The 25,567-nt window shown below is 35.3% G+C and overlaps 1 protein-coding gene across 2 annotated transcripts; it reads left to right on the top strand.

Moving 5' to 3' along the window:
* The first annotated feature begins 2,215 nt into the window (after nt 1-2,215).
* On the top strand, nt 2,216-16,001 carry pctp (phosphatidylcholine transfer protein). 2 transcript variants are annotated; one of them, XR_007899183.1, is made up of 7 exons: nt 2,216-2,383; nt 3,382-3,499; nt 9,296-9,375; nt 9,560-9,731; nt 13,588-13,655; nt 13,762-15,122; nt 15,922-16,001. XR_007899183.1 is itself a non-coding variant. In XM_051717140.1 (6 exons), the coding sequence occupies exons 1-6, from the start codon at nt 2,255-2,257 to the stop codon at nt 13,825-13,827; spliced, it is 633 nt and encodes a 210-aa protein (XP_051573100.1). In that variant the 5' UTR covers nt 2,216-2,254; the 3' UTR covers nt 13,828-15,235. The 2 variants fall into 2 exon arrangements, 1 of the variants encoding a protein (XP_051573100.1); XM_051717140.1 differs by lacking the exon at nt 15,922-16,001 and having other exon boundaries at nt 13,762-15,235.
* The last annotated feature ends 9,566 nt before the right edge of the window (nt 16,002-25,567 follow it).

The raw sequence follows: 25,567 nt of genomic DNA, 5'->3' as shown, positions 1-25,567 counted from the left end.
ATTTCATTAAAAAAAATCACAAAAATCTAACATTTAATTGAAGTTAATCAATTGAAACAGGGGAAATATCTCATTATTAAATAAATATTTTTCTCCAAAACGCATTGGCCATAATTATTGGCACCCTTTTATTCACTACTTTTTGCAACCTCCCTTTGCCAAGATAACAGTTCTAAGCCTTCTCCTATAATGCCTAATGAGGTTGGAGAACACATGACAAGTGATCTGAGACCATTCCTCCATACGGAATCTCTCCAGATCCTTCAAATTCAGAGGTCCATGCTTGTGGACTCTCCTCTTCAGTTCACCATACAGGTTTTCTATGGGGTTCAGGTCAGGGGACTGGGATGGCCATGGCAGAACCTTGATTTTGTGGTCAGTTAACCATTTTTTGTGTTGATTTTGATGTTTGTTTTGGAACATTGTCCTGCTGGAAGATCCAACTAGGGCCCATTTTAAGCTTTCTGGCAGAGGCAGCCAGGTTTTGATTTTTTATCTGTTGGTATATGATAGAGTCCATGATGCCATGTATCCGAACAAGATGTCCAGGACCTCTGGCAGAGAAACAGCCCCACAACATTAAAGATGCAGCACCACATTCAACCGTGGGCATTGGGGACTACATCTCTATGTGCACCAAACCCATCTCTGGTGTTTTCTGCCAAAAAAGCTCAGTTTTTGTTTTATCTGACCATAGAACCCAGTCCCATTTGAAGTTCCATTAGTGTCTGGAAAACTGAAGACGCTTGAGTTTGTTGTTGGATGAGAGCAGAGGCTTTTTTTCTTGAAAATCTCCCAAACAACTTGTGGTTATGTAGGTGATGTCTGATATTTTTTTGGGGGGACATTCTGACCTCAAGACCCAACTAATTTCTGCAGTTCTCCAGCTGTAATTCTTGGAGATTCTTTGGCCGCTTGAACCATCCTCCTCACTGTGCATGTAGACAATATAGACACATGTCCTCTTCCTGGCCAATTCTTAAGATCTCCAGTTGATTGGAACTTGTTAATTATTGCCCTGGGAAATGGGCATTTTCAATGTTTTGGCTATTTTCTTATAGCCAATTCCCATTTTGTGAAGCTCAACAACCTTTTGCCGCACATCAGAACTATATTCTTTAGTCTAACCCACTGTGATTGATGATTAAGGGAATTTGGCTTGTGTGTTACCTCATGTTTATACCCCTGTGAAACAGGAAGTCATGGCTGAACAATTTCATGTTCCTAATTACCCAGATGCACTAAAAAATGTCAAATATGAATGGGAATATACTTCAGATATATTTTACTCATAAGAATTTCTAGGGGTGCCAGTAATTGTGACCAATGTGTTTTGGAGAAAAACATTTATTTAATAATGAAATATTTCCCCTGTTTCAATTGTTTAACTTCAATTAAAGGTTCGATTTTTGTGAATTTATTTTAAATGAAAGACCAAAAGGATAAACAATGCAGATTTTTTTTCACAGCCTTCTTTGCTCATATTTACCAAGGGTGCCAATATTTTTGGCCACCACTGTAGACTATAGAACATTCTATTGTATTTAAAACAATAGTGAATTTAAAATCTAAATTTAACGTCTAATGTTAATATGTATGTTTTTTAATTTTAACGCTGCCCCCTTAAATTCTTTGGCCAGTTCATGAATCATTTATTTGATTTTATATGATTTATTTGAGAGAATTAAAAGACCAGTTTCATGTCTATCCTTGAATTGTTCATCCAGTCAAGGCTGATAAGGGTTTTAGAAAGTAATTAGTAATAAGTAATTCAATTACTTTTCAGACAGAGTAATTAGTACAGTAATCTAATTACACTGAGAAGATGTAATTAGTAGTCAGTAATCTATGAATTTACTTTTTTAGAGTAACTTACCCAATACCGACCATGGGCAAATGCAACACAGGTGTATGTCAAACATGTCAGGTAATGGAAACTGTGGAACATGTTTTAATGAAGTTTACCTAGTATGAACAGGAAAGAATAGAACTTACAAGCTCTGGGATGCACAGAATTCACTTTATGCAATATCTTAAATATCAGATTAGAAACTGACAGAATAATAAAAGCGATAATACGATTTTTGAGAAACAGTGGTTTGTAACATCTTCTTTTTTCCTTCTTCGTCACCCTTCAGCACAGTAGGTGGCGGTATGCATCTTTTTAGTTGGTTTGCAACCCGCCAGAAAAATCCACAGAAGAAGAAGAAGAAGAAGAAGAAGAAGAAGAAGACCCGTGTGCAGAGTGTTCATCATGGCTGTGCTGTTCAGCGATGAGGAGTTTCAGCTGGCGTGGATCGAGCTGGACGAGCCGCAGCTGGACGGAGGATGGGAGTTCTTCACCGAGACGATGGACATCAAAATATACCGACTGTATCATAAGGTGAATATAGAATATATGACATGATGCGCGAGCGCTATGCACACACTTCAAACATAGTTCAGTGACAAATGTACATAACACATCATAACATATGCAATATAACATACACTATTTTTTTGGTTATATATTGTGATAATTATGTTATAGGTAAGGTTTTTGTCAGTGTAGTCTTTCCAAACGCAATGCACAGTATGTTCTGCAATTGTTGTATAATATTTAACTAAAGGGGAATTGTCTCTATTTCACATAACATAGTATATGTAACATACATGTATAATATATTACACAATGCATTCAGTGATTATGGTTACAGTGCTATCACCATAATCATACCCAATGCAAAACATGTTTTGCTATATAACATACATACAGTATATACTGTAATAGTTATAAACACAATGCATTGGGAGAGCTTGTTGGCAGTGCAGCCATTCAAAGCCCAATGCAATATGTTATGCATAATATGTTCTGCTGCACAATATATAATAAAATATTAAAATGTAACATGATATTATTGGTTTGATATGACAGCGGTGCCCGCAGGCTCATCTATTGCATTTTTTAAATAAAACATAACCTATACATAATATATGATTTTGTTATATGTAACATGCAACATAACGGCATTGCCACCTGCATGTGTTCTGTAATGACAAGTGCTTAATATATGATATCTCTTTAACATAACGATAACATATCAACACAATGCAATGGGTTTGAAGTGACTGCACTGCCATCAAGAACAGCCATTTAAAGATTTAGATGCATCAGTGATAAATGAGCCTAAACATGCGTGCATATCAGTCGGGGCTCCTTTTGTGCATGCATTGGAATAAGTTTGCATAAAAGCACAAATGCATCCTCTGGTGCATTCATATAAAAACATTTCCAGTGAAATATCATGATGCATGTTTATCATTACAAACTACGGAGTGTGTGTAACTGTGATCTGTCATGTGTTTAAGATGCGTTTTCATCTGTAATGTCATGTTTAACAGGAAACGGGTCTGTACGAGTACAAAGTGTTCGGTTCTCTGCCCAGCTGCGCTCCAGAACTCTGTGCAGATGTCTACATGGATCTGAACTACAGGAAACAGTGGGACTCGTATGTCAAAGGTAATCATGAGTGAGACTTCATGAGTCACATCTTTGCATCTTTACAAGTTGTTATTTTATAAATAATTCACCTGTCTTTGATTCCTTGGGCCTAATTTCAAGCAACATTAAAACAGATGTTATTGAATATCACCTGTAATGCAGGTTTAGACAGAAGAGTTCTTAAGTTCATTAATCATTATTGAAGGTGACACACCCTTTCTTTACATAACGAACATTATCTCCTCAAACAGGCTAGGCCTGTTTCGGTTTCTTGCTTTTGTTATAGGCAAAATAAATTCTCAGAGCATTTTAAAAGTGTTTGTTTACGTCACTTTTTCACTTTTTCAAGTGTTTGGAATGAAAAAAAAGAACTGTTCACACAGCACGTGTTCATCTGAACTGTTTTTAATCATTTTTCTGTGTAAACATGGGCTCGACCAGGGTCAGAAATGAAAGAAAATTATACTGATAGTGACAAACATGCCCTTAGAAATTCAAAATGCCCCTCTAACAGGGGTGCAGTATCATGGCTGACCCTGCACTCTGACCCCAGCTTAGCTGGGATATGTGAAAAAAAGAATTTCACTGTATATGTGCAAATGTATAATGTGTGATAAATAAATGTAATTATAAATTATTATTATAATAAAGTCCTCTGTTTTTATTTGCAACATCTGATATAGTTTTTATTATGCTGTTTTAGGCCTATTATCACATACATATTAATTATTATAATTAATGTTGATTTCATTTTATGGGTAAGACATAATTAATTAATTTAATATTAGTAGCCATATTGTTCTTAAATTAATATTAATATAATATATTTTTTTATATCTATAATATTATTAATATTTACTATAATATTAGTTCATGTTGATTTAATTTTATGGGTAAGACTTTATTCTTTAATTCAATATAGATATCATTATAAAATTAATATTATAATAATATTTAATATCTATACAGTTATTAATGTTTACTGTAATATTAGTTAATGTTGATTTAATTTAATGGGTACATAATATATTAATTTAATATTCATAGCCATATTAATTATTATAAAATTAATATGATCATAATTTTAAATATCTATAATATTATTAATATTTACTATTATATTAGTTTATTTAATTTAATGGGTAAGACATAATTCATAAATGTAGTATTAATAACCATATTAATTATTATAATATTTTAATATCGATAATATTATCAGTATTTACTATAAAATGAATTAATTAAATTTGATGGGAAAGACGTGATTTATGAATGTAATATTAATGGCCATATTAATTATTATTAAATTCATATTATAATAATTTTAAATATCTATAATTTTAATATTTACTGTAGTAGTTGATTTAATTTTATGGATAAGACATTCATTTCTGTAATATTAATAACCATATTAATAATTATAATAATATTATAATTATATTTAATGTTTATAATATTATTAATATTTAATTTAAATAAGTTGACATAAGCATATATGTTAATGAGTTGAGTAAAATAAGGTATCTGACAAAGGATATTTTTTATATATATATTTAAAAAAATACCCCTGGATATGAAAATTCAGAGGGCAAATCTTGCCTCTTATTGGAGAAGTAAATTTCTGACACTGCGCTAGACGGACGTCTTTGTCCATTGTGATGCATCTCACACTAAAAGCACCAAAAGTATAAACACAATATAAAATAACTTTTAAAAATGATTTTTATTTACTATTACTGCCATTTGGCTTTATGGAGCTCAATTAAAGCACTGTCAGTAGAAATGTGTGAGAGAATTTGATTTTAATATTCTAATATTTTCTCATTCTGAAGTTCCTCTGCTTGCTGTTGGTCACAATCATTCAGGTATACAGGTAACTGGATTGCTACGTTTAGTAATTAAATAGTTTCTCATCCCAATAGATTTAGCCAGAGCTCTTGTGGTGATTGATTAGTTCTTATGTGTGTAGATTATATTGTGTTGTTTGGTAGTGGTGTGGGTTATAAATTATATTCATATCAATGTATCCTGCATTTTAGGCTTAGATCCTTCAGTCTATATAAGCTTGACTATAAGCATATAAAAGGCAGAAACTGACCTTAGATCATATTTTAGTTGCATTGTGTAGGATTGTACATTGACCTCCGGATAAGTTTGAGTCTCCTGTATGTTTGCCTCACACTCAAATCTGTTAATAATGTAAAATAGCATGTCAAGGTGCAGATTAAGAAAACAGCAGTGCAGGAAATATTAATCCTCCTATTGCATTCATTATCTGCATACATCTTTTGCATTAGTGGAATTTAAGCTTATAAAACATTCCTAACCCAGTGGTTGTAATCTAAACCATATTGTAACTCATTAACTTCTTTGCTGTTCATACATTTAAAACATATACTGTATATATTAAAACCAGTGTGATAAGGGGGCCTGGGTAGCTCAGCGAGTATTGACGCTGACTACCACCCCTGGAGTCGCGAGTTCGAATCCAGGGTGTGCTGAGTGACTCCAGCCAGGTCTCCTAAGCAACCAAATTGGTCCAGTTGCTAAGGAGGGTAGAGTCACATGGGGTAACCTCCTTGTGGTCATGATTAGTGGTTCTCGCTCTCAATGTGGCGTGTGGTAAGTTGTGCGTGGATCGCGGAGAGTAGCATGAGCCTCCACATGTTGTGAGTCTCCGCGGTGTCATGCACAATGAGTCACGTGATAAGATGCGTGGACTGACTGTCTTAGAAGTGGAGGCAACTGTGACTTGTCCTCCGCCACCCGGATTGAGGTGAGTAACCGCGCCACCACGAGTACCTACTAAGTAGTGGGAATTGGGCATTCCAAATTGGGAGATTCAGTCCCATCAGGAGACAAAAAAAGTGTGTGTAAGAACATAGGAAAGAGGCTAAATGTAAGTATAGTATTTTTAAGAAATATAATTCATAGATGTACAAAAAAATCTGCATTATATCATGTGTAAAGCCACAGTTGATGCCCGGGTCAAAATTTACCTGTGAACACAATAGATGTAACAATTTGTTTTAAATGGTTTTTAAAATTTACGGTTTTATAATAAAAACAAAATGTATTTATGTTCATTTTAATAGTCCTGACAAAGTCACAAAGGTTGGTTCCTGTACTAGGTTTTAAAAATTATTTACTTCTCCCGGGTCAAAATGACCCGAACGCAATAGGAGGGTTAAAAGGGGTCTACATAATTTTACCATAATTTTGTTTTTCTTGACTGTTTTCCATCCTTTCTGTGACCCTTTCGATTTAACTACATTTAAAGGGATAGTTCACCAAAAAATAAAAATCTCTCATGATTGACCCTCATGCCATCCCAGATGTGTATGACTTTCTATCTTCTGCAGAACACAAATAAAGGTTTTTAGAAGAATATCTCAACTCTGTAGGTCCGCAAAAAACTGAATGGTGACCAGAACTTTGAAGCTCCAAAAAGCACATAAAGGCAGCATAAAAGTAATTCATACAACTCCAGTTGTTTAATATATGTCTTCTGAAGTGGTGCAATCACTTTGGGTGAGATCAGTCAGTCAGTTCAGTTCAGTGTTTACTATAAATCTCCACTTTCACACATTTTGATTAGTGAAAGTGAAAATGTAGATTTATAGTAAAAAAAGGGCTTAAATATTTAAGGGGTTTCTCACTCACACTTATCATATAACTTCTGAAGACATGGATTAAACCACTGGAGTCTTATGGATTACTTTTATGCTGCCTTTATGTGCTTTTTGGAGCTTCAAAATTCTTGCCACCATTCACTTGCATTGTATGGACCTACAGCAGCTGAGATATTCTTCTAAAAATTCTTCACTTGTGTTCAGCAGAAGAAAGAAAGTCATATACATCTGGGATGGCATGAGGGTGAGCAAATGATGAGAGAATTTTCATTTTGGGTGAACTATTCCTTTAAGACTAGTCACAAGTCAAGTTTTAAGGAGTACTAAACAGGTGTGGATATGTAAGTGTGGGCGGTCATATGTTAATGAGCACAGTTGTGATGTCATAATCATGCTAATGTCTAAACGAGTTGATTTTGCAGTTTAGTTGGAGAGGAAGTTTGAGTTCTGAAAGTGACAGGTCGTCACTTTGAAAATTAAACTCTTTTATTTCAAACGAGCAAGTAAAATCGTGTTTTTCATGACAGCTGTTGTTTCTGACTAAAAGATAAAGTTGTACATAGCATGCTGAACTCATCAGAAAACACCTACTTATCAATGCAGTCTTTTTGAAATACCTTCTTGAATGAAGCAACCTAAGAAAGAGTGAATTATTCGTCCATTAAAAAGACAATTAGGCTTTACGCAAGTTACACACACAGTGACAGACACACAAACACTCTTTCTAATCAGTAAATCTGACTGAATCCAGATTTTGGATCTGGATTTAAGCAGTTTATAGCTACATTTTGGGGGTTGGGTTCCATTCCTTGTACATTAATTTCCATTCGGATGTAAATGTGATCTCTTTCCTTACGTAAAATGCTGTGAATGCTCCACGCCTGACTGTAATTGCATAATTCAAATGATCAGTAAAGCTGATTTTTGTCTTATTCTGATGTGCTAATGAAATATTTTAAGAAATGACATCGTAGGGTGGTGTATTTCCTGCAAAAGCGAAAAGACTGTGAATAGTTGCGTGTGTGTTTGTGGGTGGAGTGCAGTTTTATTAGAAACACATCTCTGGCTCCAGGCGTGTCTCATGAGTGTGCGTGTGTTTTGAGGTAATCTTTCATAAAGAACCTTACGTTTCTGATGGCGTTTGTTGTTTTGGTTGATTCTTGTTTTCTAGTGAGAAAGTGTTTGTGACAGATTAAGGTGGGACCGACCAGCGCCACATATCCCACCCAAAGATTATGCACAGAACAGCAGACTCTAAACTTCAGATCAATGTCCATGCTGGGATTGCATAACACTCGGCTAGATATTCAGAGCGATTTGGTCAGCTTCCTAGTTATGGAGTCAGGGCCTCTGCAGGGAGTCGGCCATTTCTAGGGCTGTCCCATTCGCAAAACCGTTCCATAAATGTTCGGTCTGTAAAATTTCCCAGAATGCACCATTAAAAACCAGGGAGCAACTTAACTTTACCGGAATATTCGTCAGCTCTAATAAAGTCTCTCATGTCTTTAGAAGATGATTCTGATTTACAACATAGGGAGCCACGGAGCTGATTGAGGTACACCCCTCGTTTATTAAAGGGATAATTCACCCAAAAATTTCATTTACTCACCCTCATGTTATTCCAGTCTCGTATCATTTTATTTCTACTGTAAAACACATAAAGGAGATGTTTTAAAGAACCGCCTAGCTGTTTATTTTCCATACAATACGAGCATACAATGGCATATGTATGTCCTGTCCTTAACCCCATTGAAAGTCTTTGGGATGTGCTGGAGAAGACGGAGTGGATCGACTCTCCCGTCATCAATACAAGATCTCGGCCCAAAATTAATGCAACTCTGGATGGAAATAAATGCTGTGACATTGTATAAGTTTGTCAAAACAATGCTGCAACGAATGCACATCGTAATCAAAGCTAAAGGCGGTCCAACCAAAGATTAGAGTATGCATCTTTTTTTGGGGGTGGGGTCAGGGAGTGTATACATTATGCATGTATGTTAGTTGACTGTGATGTTTCTGTGTAACTTTCTCTCATGAGATGGTAATGCTAATGTATGTCCCTAACTCATTCTCATCTGGAAAAGCTCTAATGTTCATCTCATCATCATAACGCCCTCTTGAACTCTGCCCAGATTCTTTATGGTACTGTGTGTGTGTGTGTGTGTGTGTGTCGTGTGTTCAGAATTACATGAGAAAGACTATGGCGGACAGAAAGCTATATACTGGGAGGTGAAATATCCATTACCGCTGTCCAACAGGGATGTATCCTTTAAACACGCATGCATGTGTTACAAATAAGTTTTAGGAATATACGGGTGATTCTCACGAAAGCTGCCAAGAAAACGTCCTGTTTGTATTTAACCCCAAATCTGGGCCCTGAAGTGAATCCAGTTGTGAGCCGCTATAAGATTAATTTCCCTCTCTGTAAGTCCTTAACTCTCTTCAGTATGTGTACGTGCGGGAGCGGCGAGACCTGGACATGAGCGGACGGAAGATCTGGGTGGTTTTGGCCAAGAGCTCGCCTGTGTCTCAGTGTCCTGAGAAGAGAAGTGTGATCCGGGTCAAAGATTACAAACAGAGTCTGGCAATGGAGAGCGACGGATCCGGCGGTACTAAAGGTACAAACACGGGGAACATGAAACGCTGAGAATAAGGCTGTTTTCACTCTGGGTTTGATTGCGTTGTTTAAGGGAATGTATAATGCTGACTACCTCGAAAAATAATCTCGACTCGTCCCTCAAATCTAGGTTACAGTGAGGCACTTACAATGGAAGTCAATGGGGCCAACCCGTAAATATTAAGATACTCACTGGTTCAAAGGTATAGACACAAGATGTAAACAATACCTACGTTAAAATGGTTTTACTGACATAAAATCAATTGCTGACCTTATCTGTGTGAAGTCACATCCAATGTTACAAATTGGCGATATAATGACAGTAAAGGCCTGTTCACACCAAATCCGTGACGATTTTATCAGGTGAACCTCTGACAGAAGGTCTGTTCACACAGAGTCCGTAAAAACATTACATGAAAAACAATTTCACCCTGCTGTTGTCATACCAGTCTCCTATCCGCACCCTTCAGCTGTTAGAGATTAATATAATGAACGCTGTTAAATCATTTATTTACCTAATTCGGCATAACTGTTTCATCATGTTCTTTCCATGGTGTTGACGCATTCTGAGGAGTATATAATCTGTGTTTTTTAGTGCGAGTGAGATGAATAAAGATCACTGTTGCATAAATAAATGTCCTATTTATATTTGCACATGGATTTATCTATGAGTATCTTCCAAACAGACTCCAGAACCCAACTTCTCTTTTTATAATGTATGGATAATTTAACACAAGGTACAGTGATATTAATACACACAGAATAATGTACACTAAAGATAACAGTTTAGTATAAAATAGGATGCATATATTAAAAATAATATAAAAGAAAACATTGGCTCACTGCCTTTTCTTCATTTAAATGATTGCAATACTTTGTTATATTATCCTTGCAATAAAAACAGCAGTGTGGTTCTGCAATTTGTTTGCCTAAAACATTGCATGTAACAAATCTTTCATTTTACTATGAGCTTTGTGCAAACAAACTGCTGAACCTCGCTGCTATTTTAATGCCATGAGAATATAACAGGCACAGTGATATACATAATAAATAATGTACATTAAGACAGCACCATAAGCAGACTTTCAAAAACAGAACGGGTTTATGTTTGCAGTACCAAGGGTTCATGAACTGCAACTATTTATTTTTAGGTATTTAATTTTTGCCGGTGTGTATCAGCTGCACGTCCAACGCCGGTGTTTTCCAGCTGATTAGCGCCACCAACGCGCTGGATTGAGCGGCTGTACCGACTGACAAAAATCTCTTATCTCATTGGACAGTCAGTTTTCATCGCAGTCCGAAGAAAAAAAAAATCGGAACGCTCTCCGTAAAAAAAAAAACCCTTCAGATTGTCGGAGAACGATTTGTCAGACTCAGGAATCCATTGTTACCACACAAAAGCTCGTTCGGAACGAACATTTGTACCGAAAAAATGGGTTTGGTGTGAACAGGCCTTAAACCTTGTAATCTGTTAAACACCGGGTAAATCCCGGCGTTAAATAAATGAGCACTATGCATAAACAACAACATCAAAGTCCAAAAAGATGCAAACTACACGCCTTTTTCCCCCCAAATTGTTCAGTAAAATTCTCTACTTTTTGCTTATTAAAATCATGTGAAAGGTTTACTTTAAGCGTAAACACTTTAAAAAACAAAAACAAAAACAAAAAAAAGCTTTAAATACAACAAACAAATCAACTGAACTTATACATCTGTATAATGAGTTTTTTCACCGCTCATGAGTTTGCATCCCTGCAAAACAATTTGGGTCAACTATTCCTTTAACAACGTCATGCAAAATTATAATGGCAAGATTGAGGTGAAAGAAGCTTATAAAGTCACAAAGGAAAGTCAAATTGCAATATTTGAGTATTGTTTTTACTAGTCAAATATTTAAAGCTAAACAAGTACTCAAGTAATCGATTACTTATGGACATCTCTAGTTAACACACGTAATTTTTAAGTCTTGTGGTTATACTTTTGAAACAGTGTGTTATTTTATTAATTTAAAATACTTCCATTGTAAGTGACATACTGTTTTAAAAAGAACGAGGGATAAGTCTAAATTAAATGTTTTGGTAATTAACATTAAACCACAAATGCTTTTGAAAGAGCTCAAAATATTATTAAACCCGGAACATTGTGTTAATTAAGCTCGACTTCCATTTCAGCAAACTAGGCATCATCACTAGCATTTAATTTCCATTTATTTGACTGGATTGCGTTTATTCCCATTGTGGACAGTAATTCCAGCTTTCACACCAAATGAACGATCCGAAATCTGACATCAAATCGACCAAAAGATTTGGCGAAACACCATAAAAGTGTAAGTGGCACTTTAAAAAAAAAAAGAAAAAAAAAAAAAAAGAGTACACGATAAAAGAAACATAATGTATGCAAGTACGTGAACGCAGATGCCATGCTTAACGTGCATTCTCGCGTTACCATTGCGGGAACAAACCTCAGTACACAAGGGGGCAATAGAGTTACCTTCAAAAGTCTGTGGTATTAACTGGATGTGTTATTATTATACAGGTAAGTTGCTATGAATATATTGACTTTAACTAAGTTGCTCAGCAATATACTCTTCAAAGTGTTGCTTCGCCATGACAGTAATTGACTTGAAAGAGAAAACTTAATGTAGAAGCGGATATAGCGCCCCTTGTGGCAACGCAACGATGCATGAGATCGAGCTTGCGTAGCAAGATGCATCTGTGTTCACGTACTTGCGTAAAGTGTTTTAACCTTAAGGCTTAAAACTCTTAAACATGTTTTTGTTCTTTTGCAACAAACTATACGTGATCAGTGTGCTTAAATTTCTGAAATTGTTGTTTGTAAACCTCAGGAGGTCAAGCTAATTATTATATGAGCTTTATATTTAACATTTATTTTCTCAGTTTTGCTTAAAACATTTGTGTAATTTTCTTTATTTTCTGACAATAAACAATTAAAGGTGCACTCAGTAATATTTTTGTTCGTATTGCACGGAAAAAGCGTAAAAAAACTGAATTTTCACAAATAGAAATGTGCTATTCGCAGTCAGCCATGATTCGCTAGCATAATCGTCCAGTTACAGGGGATTATTGAGATACATTGAGTAATATTTGGCTGGTCATGTCTGTCCAGCACCTTATGGAGAATAAAGCAGCTTATAGAGTAATAAATTAAATTAAATTAGCACATTAATGAAGTCCCCGGTTAAAGTTATTAATAAACAAATGTTTTCCATAAATTAAATTAAATAAAATCATATATCTTAAAATAACCTTGATAACAGGGTTCAGTGGTTAAGCTGATACATTTAATTTGATATTTCAATATTAGCTACTTTTCACACATCATTAATTTTACTTTGGATAATTGGGTAACACTTTACAATATGGTTGTATTTGTTAACATTTGTTTGCTGCATTAGTTGCATGAACTAATAATGATCAATACTTTTGTGGCACTTTATCTTGTTTAATGTTAATTTCAAGAGATCGTAAAAAAAAAAAAGCGACACCTTTGGTATTCACGGTCAAAATTGACCGACCATTGAAAATGAATGGGAAAGACCAAAAAACAGAGCAATTATTTTTAATCTGTCAAATACAATCAATAATTCAGCCACAATGCAGAAAAAAAAAAAAAAAACAGACAGAAATTACAGGGTGAGACTCTAAAACATCCTCAGTGCAAAACATACACACCCACAAAAGTGTACCAATTTGTACCCTATTTGTGGAAATTGCCTGGTAAAGATATTTACCAGCAGACCCATCTATATTTGCTCAAATCAAATTCTGTGTATTCTCATTTCATTCTTGAAGCTGACTGAATGATAACTGAACATGTTTGTTTTTATCACATTCCAGTGTTCATGAATTACTTTGATAATCCCGGCGGCATGATACCAACATGGTTGGTTAACTGGGCAGCTAAGGTGAGGCAACTGTAGGATGCAGTTTATTTATTATTTAATCAGGAAAAAATGTGCTAAATTGAGTGTGTGGTGTCGTTCCTTGCTGATAAATGTGTTTTCTGCTCAGACTGGCGTTCCTGCCTTTCTCACTGACCTGAAGAAGGCTTGCAGTAACTACACAAACAACAAGTGATGCATGACAAAATTCACATTTTACCTGCTTGTGGAAAACTCCTCCTCATTTGTTCTGTTTAAGTGTCAGAAGGGCATTCTGGGTGTGTGGTTAAGGGGATTATTGGGGATACTTACTGCTGTTTTTATGGTGATCGGAGAAAACAGCTGGATTACTTCATTAGTGTCTAGCCTTAACAATATAGACACTCTTATCTTGAGTTAAATCATTGGAAAGAATCCAGGTTTCTCATAAAATTTTAGCAGATGATTATTGCTTATTTGAGTGTGGAAAAATCCTTAAAGTCATTTTTTATAAACAAACCTTTTTTTCCCCGCTCTGAATACACAGCTACTTTTGAATGGACATCAATGGAGAAATTTGCTTTTTGACCATATAATGATGTTGTTACAACATCTACCAGCAGGGGCCGCAAACTTTTTTAAATGTTTAAAATTTCTTGGTGGACCTTTAATTGAAATTCATCATAGCACTTTTGTCAAAAATAAAAAAAAATAGTGAGTGTTGCATGGTCATTGTACAAAAACTTAGTTTACCTCTGTCATGTCTGATGCACTTCCTGAAATCCCAGGGCTAATTTAGCATTTTTGTGGCACCTGCACAACTGAATACAATCATGCACTTAAATTTTACAAAAAAATAAATAAAATAAAAAATGTGCCTGTTATATGCCTATTACTGTATATCTAATCAAATGTGAGTTTGTCGCCCGGTTTACCTTTTGATTCTAGACTTGAACTCAGCACTGATCTTTTTTTTATGGTTGATGTAATTTTAATGTCTAAATGTATTATTATTATTATTATTATTATTATTATTAATCAGGATTTATGTAGTGGGAATTTGAATTACATTTGCATTTGTTTCTGAGCAGATACTGTCTAACAGAAGTGACTTATCAGGAAAAGGCACAAATGAAATTAATTGCAATTACCAGAATACAGAGCTGCACATATATTGATGAGGATTTGCACTGAAAATATTATGATTATATATTAACGTCTAAAACATAAATGATTATGTGCTGTTTACAAATTAATGCTGATCACACAGTAAGATATTATATGATCTATTAATTGTTATTCTTATCGTAACAATAAGAAAAAAAAATCTGATTTCTACTATTCAGAACCCAGTTGCAAGAGAGGCCTTAAGGTTTGAATTAAAGTTTAAATTGCATGTTATATTTATATTTTAGTTGTATAATTGTCAAGGGTTTTAATTAAGGGGCTTCTTGCAACCAACTGTGTACTAACACTCCACAATTGTGCTAAACATTTATGTATAATGTAAAGGTGAATATTTAAACATCTACCTCTGAAACTCACAGTCCTGCATTTTTTGCCTCGAGCTGTCTGTTATTGGTTGGTGAACATTTATTGCAATAAAATGATATTCTGCCTTTGAATGTAGTGTTTATTTTGGATATTTGTGTGTTTGTGCACAGAACTGCTCTTAAATGCCCATAATAGAACATGTTCATGAATTTGTGTGCAAAACAATATACTAAAGGAATTGATATATGATGAAAAATAAAAATTTGTATTTATTTATTTATTTTTGGTAATGTTAAGAATTTATCATGGAATTTTCTAGTCTAAATTATGAGTTGTGTCTCCCTCTGCTGCTCAGCAGTGTGATTACAGTTTGGAGTGCCAGAAGCTACCTCATATAATATTTGATGCCAAACTCTTCAAACAGGTGGTTGGTGAGTAAATAATAATAATAAACAGATTATTGTATAGGAAATACTATTAATAAATTATGTGTGCTCCATTGAAGTGTTGATTTGGGTTCCAGCTGTCGTGAAAACTATGTAAATGTCATGGTTGTGTGTGTGTGTGTGTGTGTATATATATATATATATATATTTGTTTTTTTCCCTCTAAATTTTTAGCCTATTTGTAAGATATATGCATTACAATTTCATAATAAAATTCCATCATCAAATTGAATTGTGTAATGTAAACAAATTAATTCAACTTGATTTTTTTTAAAATGTATTATTAAAAGATTACTTATTTCAATTTGATGGAAATTGGTTATGAAATTGAAATGGGTAAATCTTAAAATATTTGTATGTATAATGTAAAGGTGAATGTTTAAACATCTACCTCTGAAACTCACAGTCCTGCATTTTTTGCCTCGAGCTGTCTGTTATTGGTTGGTGAACATTGACATTAGCGTGTATGTATGTATGTATGTATATATATATATATATATATATATGTGTGTGTGCGTGTGTGTGTGTGTAAAACAAAATTTTGCTTTATGCAAAATATAACCATTTATTTTATTATTATTTATTTTAGTGTGAAATATGATCTGAACATGTCTTAAACAGGTTTCTTGTGGTTCACATTTAAAGTTCTGAATGTTTGTCTCGGTAAAACTCTTAATGCAAATGTGCTGTGTTCATTTAAGCTAGAAGAAACAAATAACCTGATGAAAATCAGATCTTTGAGGGTCTATTTTTGTCCCGAAATGTTTCCCCTGAAACGGCCCCCTTGAATAACATCAGGTATTCCACTGTTTCTCTTCATTGGCTGTCCTTCACAAATGGAAGGCAAATATATTTCTTGGCCAGTTATTTCTTCTGATTGGTCATACACAGGAGTAATTCGCTTCAGTGAGTGACACAATGTCCCAGGTGCCTGTCTGTCTGAGGGAAACCTTTACATATGCAGGTTTTGTTATTCTTAAAAGATTACAATTAGATATAGAGGGGCCCTTGAGAACCACATCCTTGATCCTAAATGAGTTTTAAAATGTTGTGAGTGTTCCTTCATCTCCAGGCACTTTAATGAGCCAGAGGTTGATTTTTATTCAAACTAACAGATTTCAACATTTTTCTTTTGTTATAGAAACTGGCTTGGAAACTTTTCACCATGTCTTCATAATTTATTTTTACTACTTTTCAAATGGCTTTATGAATTAGATTTTATTGTTTTACTCTTGTCCCAGACTTTCAGTCATAAAAGCATTCATAAAAATGAGTTATTAAACAAAGTTTATAAAAGTTATTATATCTAAACAAAGAGTGAAATAAACAGTACATATAATTGCAAAATTGTGGCATAATTTCACCATAACAGTTTTTCCCCTTAAAAAGTTGAATCAAAAGATTGTGTGCTTGTGTCAGTGAAGTTCATGCTTGAAAAGAAAGATAAGACTTGATGTTTGAAGAAAATTCAAGATAAATATCTCATCACATTATGCAAAAAGTGTGGAAATGTTAATTGTGTGTATTTAGTACATTCTAATACAGTCAGACAGTCATTATTGCAAAATAAACCTTGTAGATTATTACATGGCAAACCTGATAGCAGACATCTATATGATATGTGTTTACATCTGGAAGATGTATTTTTAATTTTTTTACATTGTTGCTCATCTACAATACGTCTATAAAACGTTTCGTCTCAGACGTCATTAAGTCATTCAGTAGATGTCTTTGACATGTTTATTATTAAATGTACATGAAATAATGATTTGAGTTGAAATTATGTTATTATGTGAGAAGAAAGAGAAACAGTTTGGAGTTCTGTTGGTGTTTGATTTGAGAAAATTATCATCTGATGGTGCCATATCCTGCTTATTACTCGACTACTTGGCAAATAAATAAATGGACATGAAATATTGATTTGAGTTAAAATAGTTTCGTAAGCTTAATTGTAGAGACCGCAGAATGATACCAAAAGTTGTAAAAATGATTTGCAATACCCGATACACGGCTTTCTGGAATACTCGATTCTGATTGATCAATCGTACAATACAGCACAATACTGTGCCATTAAACACAATACATAATTTGAGAGGACATGGTGGAAAGTTTTTAACCCTCCTATGGTATTTGGTCATTTTTGACCGGAATAAATATTTAAAATGTAACAAAAATAGTTTCCTTTATCTGAGCAGTACAAGACTTGGTGACTTTTCCTCCATTTGCCATCTGAACATACAACAAAAATACAATAATAATAATAATAATAATAATAATAATAATTGGGCTTGATTTGATAAGTCTAAGTGGTCGTAAAAAAAAATAAAATAAAATAAGCAACACCTTTGGAATTCACGGACAAAATTGACCACCCATTGAAAATGAATGTGCAATTTATACAACAAAATAAATCAGCCACAATGCAGAGAGAGAGAGAAAGAAAAAAAAAAAAAAAAATCAGACTGAAATTACAGGGTGAGACTCTAAAACATCCTCAGTGCAAAACATACACACCCACTCACACACAAACACACTTACACAAAAAATTTACTGGTGCAACTATAACACAGAGCCTTTTTTTATTTATTATTTATTTTTTTACATTCGTCAAATAAAACCAATAAATCAGCCACAATGATAAACACACACACTCAGAAATGAAGGGTTGAGGAGATAACACTCACAGTGCAGAACACACACACACACACACACACACACACACACACACACACACACACACAGAAAGAGGAGGAGGGCATCAATAAGTGGAACTCTACAGCCATCTTTTGGTCAATGTTGGTATTACAAGTCATATGTTGTATTTCAACTGATGACAGCAATCTCACACACATACACACACTCACTCACTCACACTCATACACACACTCACACTTACACATATTTGCAAAATACATTTTTACTATAGAAAGATTGAAATTGCTAAATGTTTACTCTGATTCTTCTGAATTATATTCCAGTTGAATTTTCAGAATTTTGCAGTTCATTTCTGTTTCTTTATGTTCATTCTGACATTATTATGCATTTACTTTGAGTTATTACATGTTTACATGTTTATGTTTGAAATAAATTATTGGTAGAAAAACGTTTATTCTGTGTCTTCTCTTTGTAACACCATGGTCAGGTTTGATTGCAAACTAAACAGACACTTCAAATCAATTTTAAAATGCTAAACTTTGACACATAATAGTTTGATAATGTCTAAATATATATCCAAATGCATATCTTGAGATAAAATATAAAATTAGGTTACAACAAGTCATCAGACTAAACAGTATGTGTCTACAGTCGTCTACTGGCTGTTACTGGCATGAAATGGTGTTCAAGTCGTGTTATTTATATCTTGTTCACCAGATGGCAGCAATCTGCCACCAATTTATGTCACATTCTCATATTTTCTTCATGTATCAACTTATAGAAGTGTTTTTCTAAAAACTAGCTTATTTATACATGCAAATTCATGGAATTCTTTTTTTATTGTATTTTTTTATTTACATGTAAATAAGATAAAAATAGCATAAAATGTCAAAAAGAAATGCATAATTTAATTGTTCTTACTTCAGGGAAGAAAAAATGGTATCATTATCATCATCATCATCAAAAAAAAAAAAAAAGAAAATAAAAGAAAAGGGTTACACATTTAAACCTTCCAGTCAAAAATGACTGAATACCAAAGGAAGAAATAAGAAAGAAAAAAAAGACACATGTACATATGTTGTAGACATTGTTAGTTGACAGAGTAAATAAATTAGTGAATTTAAAAGACTTTATTTTCTACAGGACCAAAAGTGCCTAAAGTTTGAAGAAACGCACTTATGAGGTGAGTTTGGATGGAGGTTATTCAGCTCGGTTATAATTGCAGACGTTACCTGGCACTGCGTCTGGCTCCTCTATCTGCCGCCAAAAGCCCCTGAACTCAAGGTTAGGTAATTATTTTCATAAGCATATGCTTTGCATTGTTGAAATCTTAACCGCTCAGGCGTCGAGTAGAGTTCAGGCTCTGCTGCCAGTTTATCTGGGTCCAAATAAAGAGGCCTGATGCAGTTTTACGGAACTCATTTGTGTCTCCAGTCTTGCTTTGTTTTGGAATTTACGAGAAAAGCTTGGTTTTCTACATTTTACTGGATGTTTTTTTTTTTTTTTTTTTTTTTTATCATTAGAAAAAAGTATTTGTTCAGTAGTTTATATGAATAAGCCTATGATTTTGGATGATTCTAAAATATATTTTGAATATTTTTTTTTATATGGGAGAATGAGGCTAGTCGTCAAACGGGGAAGTTGTCATGAGGGCTATATCTCAATATGCAGGGCCATGGCTAATGGGGTGAAAGCTGGTAACGATTCTAGGGGCCCACAGGTCCACAGGGGCCCACAACAAATTTTAAACTGCATTTTGTAATATGCAAGGTGCCAAGACGAATATACAGTCAGAGGTTCCAGAATTCCTTGCTACGGCCCTTCAGTAAAGAGTGTTTCCTCTAGCAGTGGTTTTGTTTATTGGTTTTAAGCACCATCTTAAATTAGAATAGTGTCATCCCAGATGTGTGTGACTTTCTTACTTCTCTGAACACAAAAGAAGATTTTAAGAAGAATATCTCAGCTCTGTAGGTCCACACAATGCAAGTCAGCAGGGTCCAAAACTTTGAAGCTCCTAAAGCACAAAAAGACAGCATAAAAGTAATCCATAATACTCCAGTTATTTAATCCATGTCTTCAGAAGTGATGTGATAGATGTGGGTGAGAAACAGATCAATATTTAAGTCCTTTTTTACCATAAATTTCCACTTTAATCAGCACTCCTATGCACGATCACGAGAGGTTGTCTTTTGCTTTTTGGCGATTCACTTTCTTTGTGCATATTACTACCTACTGGGCTGTTGTGTAAATGTAATTTTTTTATTCTTTTCCTTTCCTTGTCTCTTATCTTTTCTTGTCTCATCTCTTCTATTTTCATCTCTTCTGTTCTCTTGTTTTGTCTCTTCACGTCTGAACATATCATCTAATCATGTCTTGTCCCATCCCATCCCTTCCTGTCCCTCTCCTCTCCTCTCCCCGTCTCATCTCTTCTCTTCTCTTCTCTTCTCGTCCCCTCTCTTCATGTCTCCTAATCTCCTCTTCTTGTCTTTTCTTCTCGGTATGACTTGTCTCATCTCTCCTGTTCTCTTGTCTTGTCTTGTCTCGTCACGTCTCATCATATCTTCTTGTCTTGTCTCATCCCGTCTCTTCTCGTCTCTTCTCTTCTCTTCTCTTCTTGTCTTACCTCGTCTCCTCTTCTCGACAATTCTTGTCCCTTCTCTTCATGTCTCCTAATCTCTCTTCAGGAATTTCTCCTAGTCTTCTCTCAGGAAGACTGTCTCATCTCTTCTCTACTTGTCTCACCTCGTCTCTTCTCTTCCCATCTTTTTTCTTCACTTCTTTTCTCTTTGCTCATCCCTTCTCTTCACAACTTGTCTCTTCTCATCTAGTCACATCCTGTCTCTTTTCTTGTCTCGTCTCTACTTCTAACTTCTCTTCTTTTCATGTCTTGTCTCATCTCTTCTCTTCTCTTCTCTTCTCGTCCCCTCTCTTCATGTCTCCTAATCTCTCCTCATCTCTTCTTGTCATGTCTCGTCTTTTCTCTTTTCTTCTCGTTTCTTCTATTTTCATCACTTCTCTTGTCTTGTCTCTTCACGTCTCATCATCTCTTCTTGTCTTTTCTTCTCGGTATGACTTGTCTCATCTCTCCTGTTCTCTTGTCTTGTCTCGTCACGTCTCGTCTCATCTCGTCTCTTCTCTTCTCTTCTCTTCTTGTCTTACCTTGTCTCCTCTTCTCATCTATGGTCTTCCCTTCTTTTCTTGTCCCTTCTCTTCATGTCTCCTAATCTCTCTTCAGGAATTTCTCCAAGTCTTCTCTCAGGAAGACTGTCTCATCTCTTCTCTACTTGTCTCACCTCGTCTCTTCTCTTCCCATCTTTGTTCTTCACTTCTTTTCTCTTTGCTCGTCCCTTCTCTTCACGACTTGTCTCTTCTCATCTAGTCACATCCTGTCTCTTTTCTTGTCTCGTCTCTACTTCTAACTTCTCTTCTTTTCATGTCTAGTCTCATCTCATATCTTCTCTTCACTTCTTGTCTTATTGCCTCTTCTCTTTTCTCTTCTCTTCTGTACTCTCCTCATTACGTCTACTCTTTTCTTATCTCTTTTCTTGTCTCTTCTCATCTCATCTTTTGTCATGTCTCTAATCATCTCGTTTGATCTCGTCTCGTCTTGTCTCTTCTCATCTCATTGCACAATATATTTATGGACATTACAAATCTCCCAAACCTCACAACAGAGTAATGTTAAATTATTTCTCTCATGTATCTTGAAACTTATCACATGAAGAAGAAAGTGCGACTGTCAGAAAGATTGTCTCTTTTTCTCTTTGCCTCTCACATTTCACTCTGCATCCAAAAGGGGGCGTCAGAGTCTCTCTCTGCATGTTTTTCTCTCACTTTTACAGTTTTTCTGAATTGCTAAAAGACTAAAGCCCATTCTCTGAACCAAATGCTCAGTGGCCTAAACCCATATGTCGAATCAGTCACTCTTTTTGCAAAACTCTAAACACATTCTCACTCACTAAAACACATTTCGCACTGTGATGCACTTGTGTTGCAAAATGGTAAACACGGGCAGCAAAAGTTAAACACAACTACAACACAGTTGACATAGTTTACACTCAACGACTCAAAATTGTTCACACTTGTTTCTGATGATATGAAAATGTGATGCTGAGGCCGAATGAAGCTCTCATTGACTTTGATTTTGCAGTTGCACAACATTTTTGGGTGTACTGTACTGTTTTTCATTTAGACTGTTCTTTGGGGTTTTGCAGTTGGTCTACTGTATTTTAATGTATGCAAGTGCTGAATATACAGACATTCAATGCTGTATTACTTGCATTACATACATTATACTATAAACTTGGATGCTGTGGTCTCCATTTTCTGATGTAGTGTCTAATGAATACTCTGTAGTGTTTATATATTGACTTGCAGTGTTTATGATATGAAAGCATTGTTTGATTTTGAGCACAGATGAAATGGTTTTGAGGCGATGGTTTGATTTTGCCAGAAGAGTCAGGGGTTTTGTGAATGTAGTTTGAAGATTTGAGGTTTAAAGTGGTAAGAAAATGGGTCAAGAAACATGTTTTAGCAATTGAGAAAAACTGTAAAGACAGTCATTTGAGATGTGCCGCTAGAACGTCATGAAAATGTCAGATCACTCTCCCCTGTGTCTCCTCTCTGAATACTTAGATCACAAAATATAAAAGCTGGCACAATGAGTGATTGCAGCCATTTAGAGTGATTACTGCAGGACGTCTCTGTCGATGTAGCTCTTCCTTTAAACACTGCAGAACGGAGGCTCCAGAGGGTCCTGATACCTGCGATTATACTGTATCATTACTCCTGTACTGCAGAGGAGATGAGGCGACTGTTTTTACTTAAAATCCAGACCGCAGCAGTCTGCTACTGTAAAAGCACACTGCAGACCACTTCCCACAGGAAAATCACAAATGAGATCCCTTTAACAGCTCAATTGTTTCTCCAAGACAGCAATGTGAGCATATGGATACTGGATACAAGTCTCCTGCTCCTCAGATGTGTCTCCTGAGAAAAATACCCCAGTAATATCACATACGTCTCCTCTAGATTTTCAGAAGAAATCTTAACTCAAAGTGCGCAATCAGAAGTCTCAATATAACCTCAAACATTTATCATCAAGTTGTTCTGTGACCAAATGATCTGAGCTATGCTATCCACATTCATTTATGACAACAATTGACTCATCTGTGTCTGTCTTGTGTCTTTATCTGAGATAAAGTTGATCCTTAAATGAACCTTAACTGAGAAATCCATTAAGTCCCATGAGCTTTGAAAGAGCAATTGCGGAGCAACAGAATTATACGGGCTGTGCTCCACACATTGGAATAATAACTGCTGCCTCTACTACCATAAACAACAAGTTTATTTCAAAATTGAAAATGATGTAATTATTATCGAGGGAATGTTTTGGTTGCTAAAGTGTTTTGATGCCAGTGGTCTGAATATACTGAAGTCCCACCCATTCTTAATTTAGAGTTTCACTCACACACAGTTTTTGCCATGTCATAGTAGTTAGTCGTGCTTGTTTATTCGGCCCGTTTCGTTTTGCCGTGTACATACAGACGGTTTCAAAGTGTGAAGTGTTTTGTCTGTGTGTGTCTCTGTGTGATGTACTGAAATGAATGGGTTAGATACAACCAAAGGTCTGTCGACAGCATTTGTGGCATAATGCCAATTACCACAGAAAATAATTGAAACTTTTAGCCTACAGTAATGCACTTGCAATAGAAGTACACTAAGCAATGCAATACAATACAAAAAATGCACACAGTTTTGAAAGTATAGCCACAAGACTTACAGTAAACGTGCTGTAAGCGTATGCAAAAATTGTCCTACTCTCTGAAAGATATTAATGAAATAAGTGTGGTGAGGCATCTCACTTGTCTCTGTGACAGCTCTTGCCTAAACAAAAATGTGTCCGTCGGTCGCGGTCACTCACGCTTTCTGCGTGTCAATCATTTTATGCGTTCTCACAGGATTGGAGTTTCAGCGGATTATTTAGGCTTAATGCCATATTTATGCCATGTTGCTCATAACAGTTGTCAGTTGAGGGCGCTATTTTGCTTCTGTTGTTTTTGACAACCGTTTCTGTTTCAATAAAGCTCATTTGGTATCTTTGGAGTTCAGGGCTTTGGGGAAAGGGGGCGTGGCTAATCCAACGGCTCAGATTGTGGGAATTCTAGAACGGCTAAAATCGCTTACAGTATCTTTAAACATTATACAGTAAGTGTTGGGATGAAACTAATGCAAAAAAAAAAATGCTTACTATCCATGTCTGTGCAAAGTTATACCCAGTGATGTGGACTAACTACCTGTAACTAAAAGTAGCAATGCTACTAATTTACTAACCCAAAACTGATCATTCTCTCATCATTTACTCACATTTATCGTCTCAAACTCGTATGACTTTTTTCTTCCGCGGAACACAACCAAAGATATTTTAATGGACATATGATGTCTGTTTGTCCATACAATGCAAGTGAATGGTGACCAAATTTTCAGGCTCCAAAAAGGACAAAAATTCAGTTTAAAGATAATCCATAAGACTCCAGTGGTTTAATCCGTGTCTTCTGAGGTGATCCAATCGATTCCAATTGAAATGAAACCTTTTTGTAAAGTTTTACCAAAAAAATAAATAAAAGTCAGATAAAAATGCTTTACAATGTCATGAAAGAATATTATGAATTCAGTTTATATATTTTGCCAAAAATTGTGGCGTTTATGGCCATCTCCCATTCTTTCCTGTGGAATACAAAGCTTTTCCGAACAAGACCTTTAGTCAACAACACCTGCTTAAAGTCATCGCACCTCATTGGTGCTTCAGTTCGTACTCAGAGAGAGAGAGACAGCAGGACAAATAGGCCTAAAGGGACCAAAGGGGACCCATCTGGACTATATTGGATTATTTTTGTAAATTGTCATGCACTAGACGGACATCTTTGACCACTTGATACATATCTTGCACCGCTTTTAAAAGATGCTGTGTCAAGTTACAACTCTGAAAAGGAGAAGCAATTCGGTTTCATTCAGCTGCTGTGCCTCTTGTTGTTTTGAGCTCAAACGCATCGTGGACGCATTCTTTCGCCTATCTGCGCTATTTTTAATTCGCACCATGCTTTGGACTATGTGTATGCGTCATGTGGATGTGTCTTCATCGTATTTCAGCATGGCTTGCTTGTGAAACAGTCATAATACGATTCAAGTTTTGCAAAGGAACTGTTATGCTGTGTTGGGGTTGTGTTGTAACAGGGTGGGCAATAACACCTTTCACTATAAACAGCTTTACGCAGGGTGTTTGTTATTTAGTGTACTCTGGTTGGAGCCGACAGTAAAGCTGTCTGTGAATTGAGCTGAAATTTAATAAACCATCCGGCAGCT

The sequence above is a fragment of the Myxocyprinus asiaticus genome, chromosome 14 (genome assembly GCF_019703515.2).
Source record: "Myxocyprinus asiaticus isolate MX2 ecotype Aquarium Trade chromosome 14, UBuf_Myxa_2, whole genome shotgun sequence".
NCBI lineage: Eukaryota > Metazoa > Chordata > Actinopteri > Cypriniformes > Catostomidae > Myxocyprinus > Myxocyprinus asiaticus.
This window is presented reverse-complemented; position numbering and strand designations above follow the sequence as displayed.

Excerpts from the sequence above, each read along its gene's own strand:
- pctp (XM_051717140.1), top strand. The coding sequence starts at position 2,255 with ATGGCTGTGCTGTTCAGCGATGAGGAGTTTCAGCTGGCGTGGATCGAG. Across the intron at positions 3,500-9,295 it reads GTGGGACTCGTATGTCAAAG|AATTACATGAGAAAGACTAT; the intron begins GTAATCATGAGT and ends TCGTGTGTTCAG. Across the intron at positions 9,732-13,587 it reads CGGATCCGGCGGTACTAAAG|TGTTCATGAATTACTTTGAT; the intron begins GTACAAACACGG and ends ATCACATTCCAG.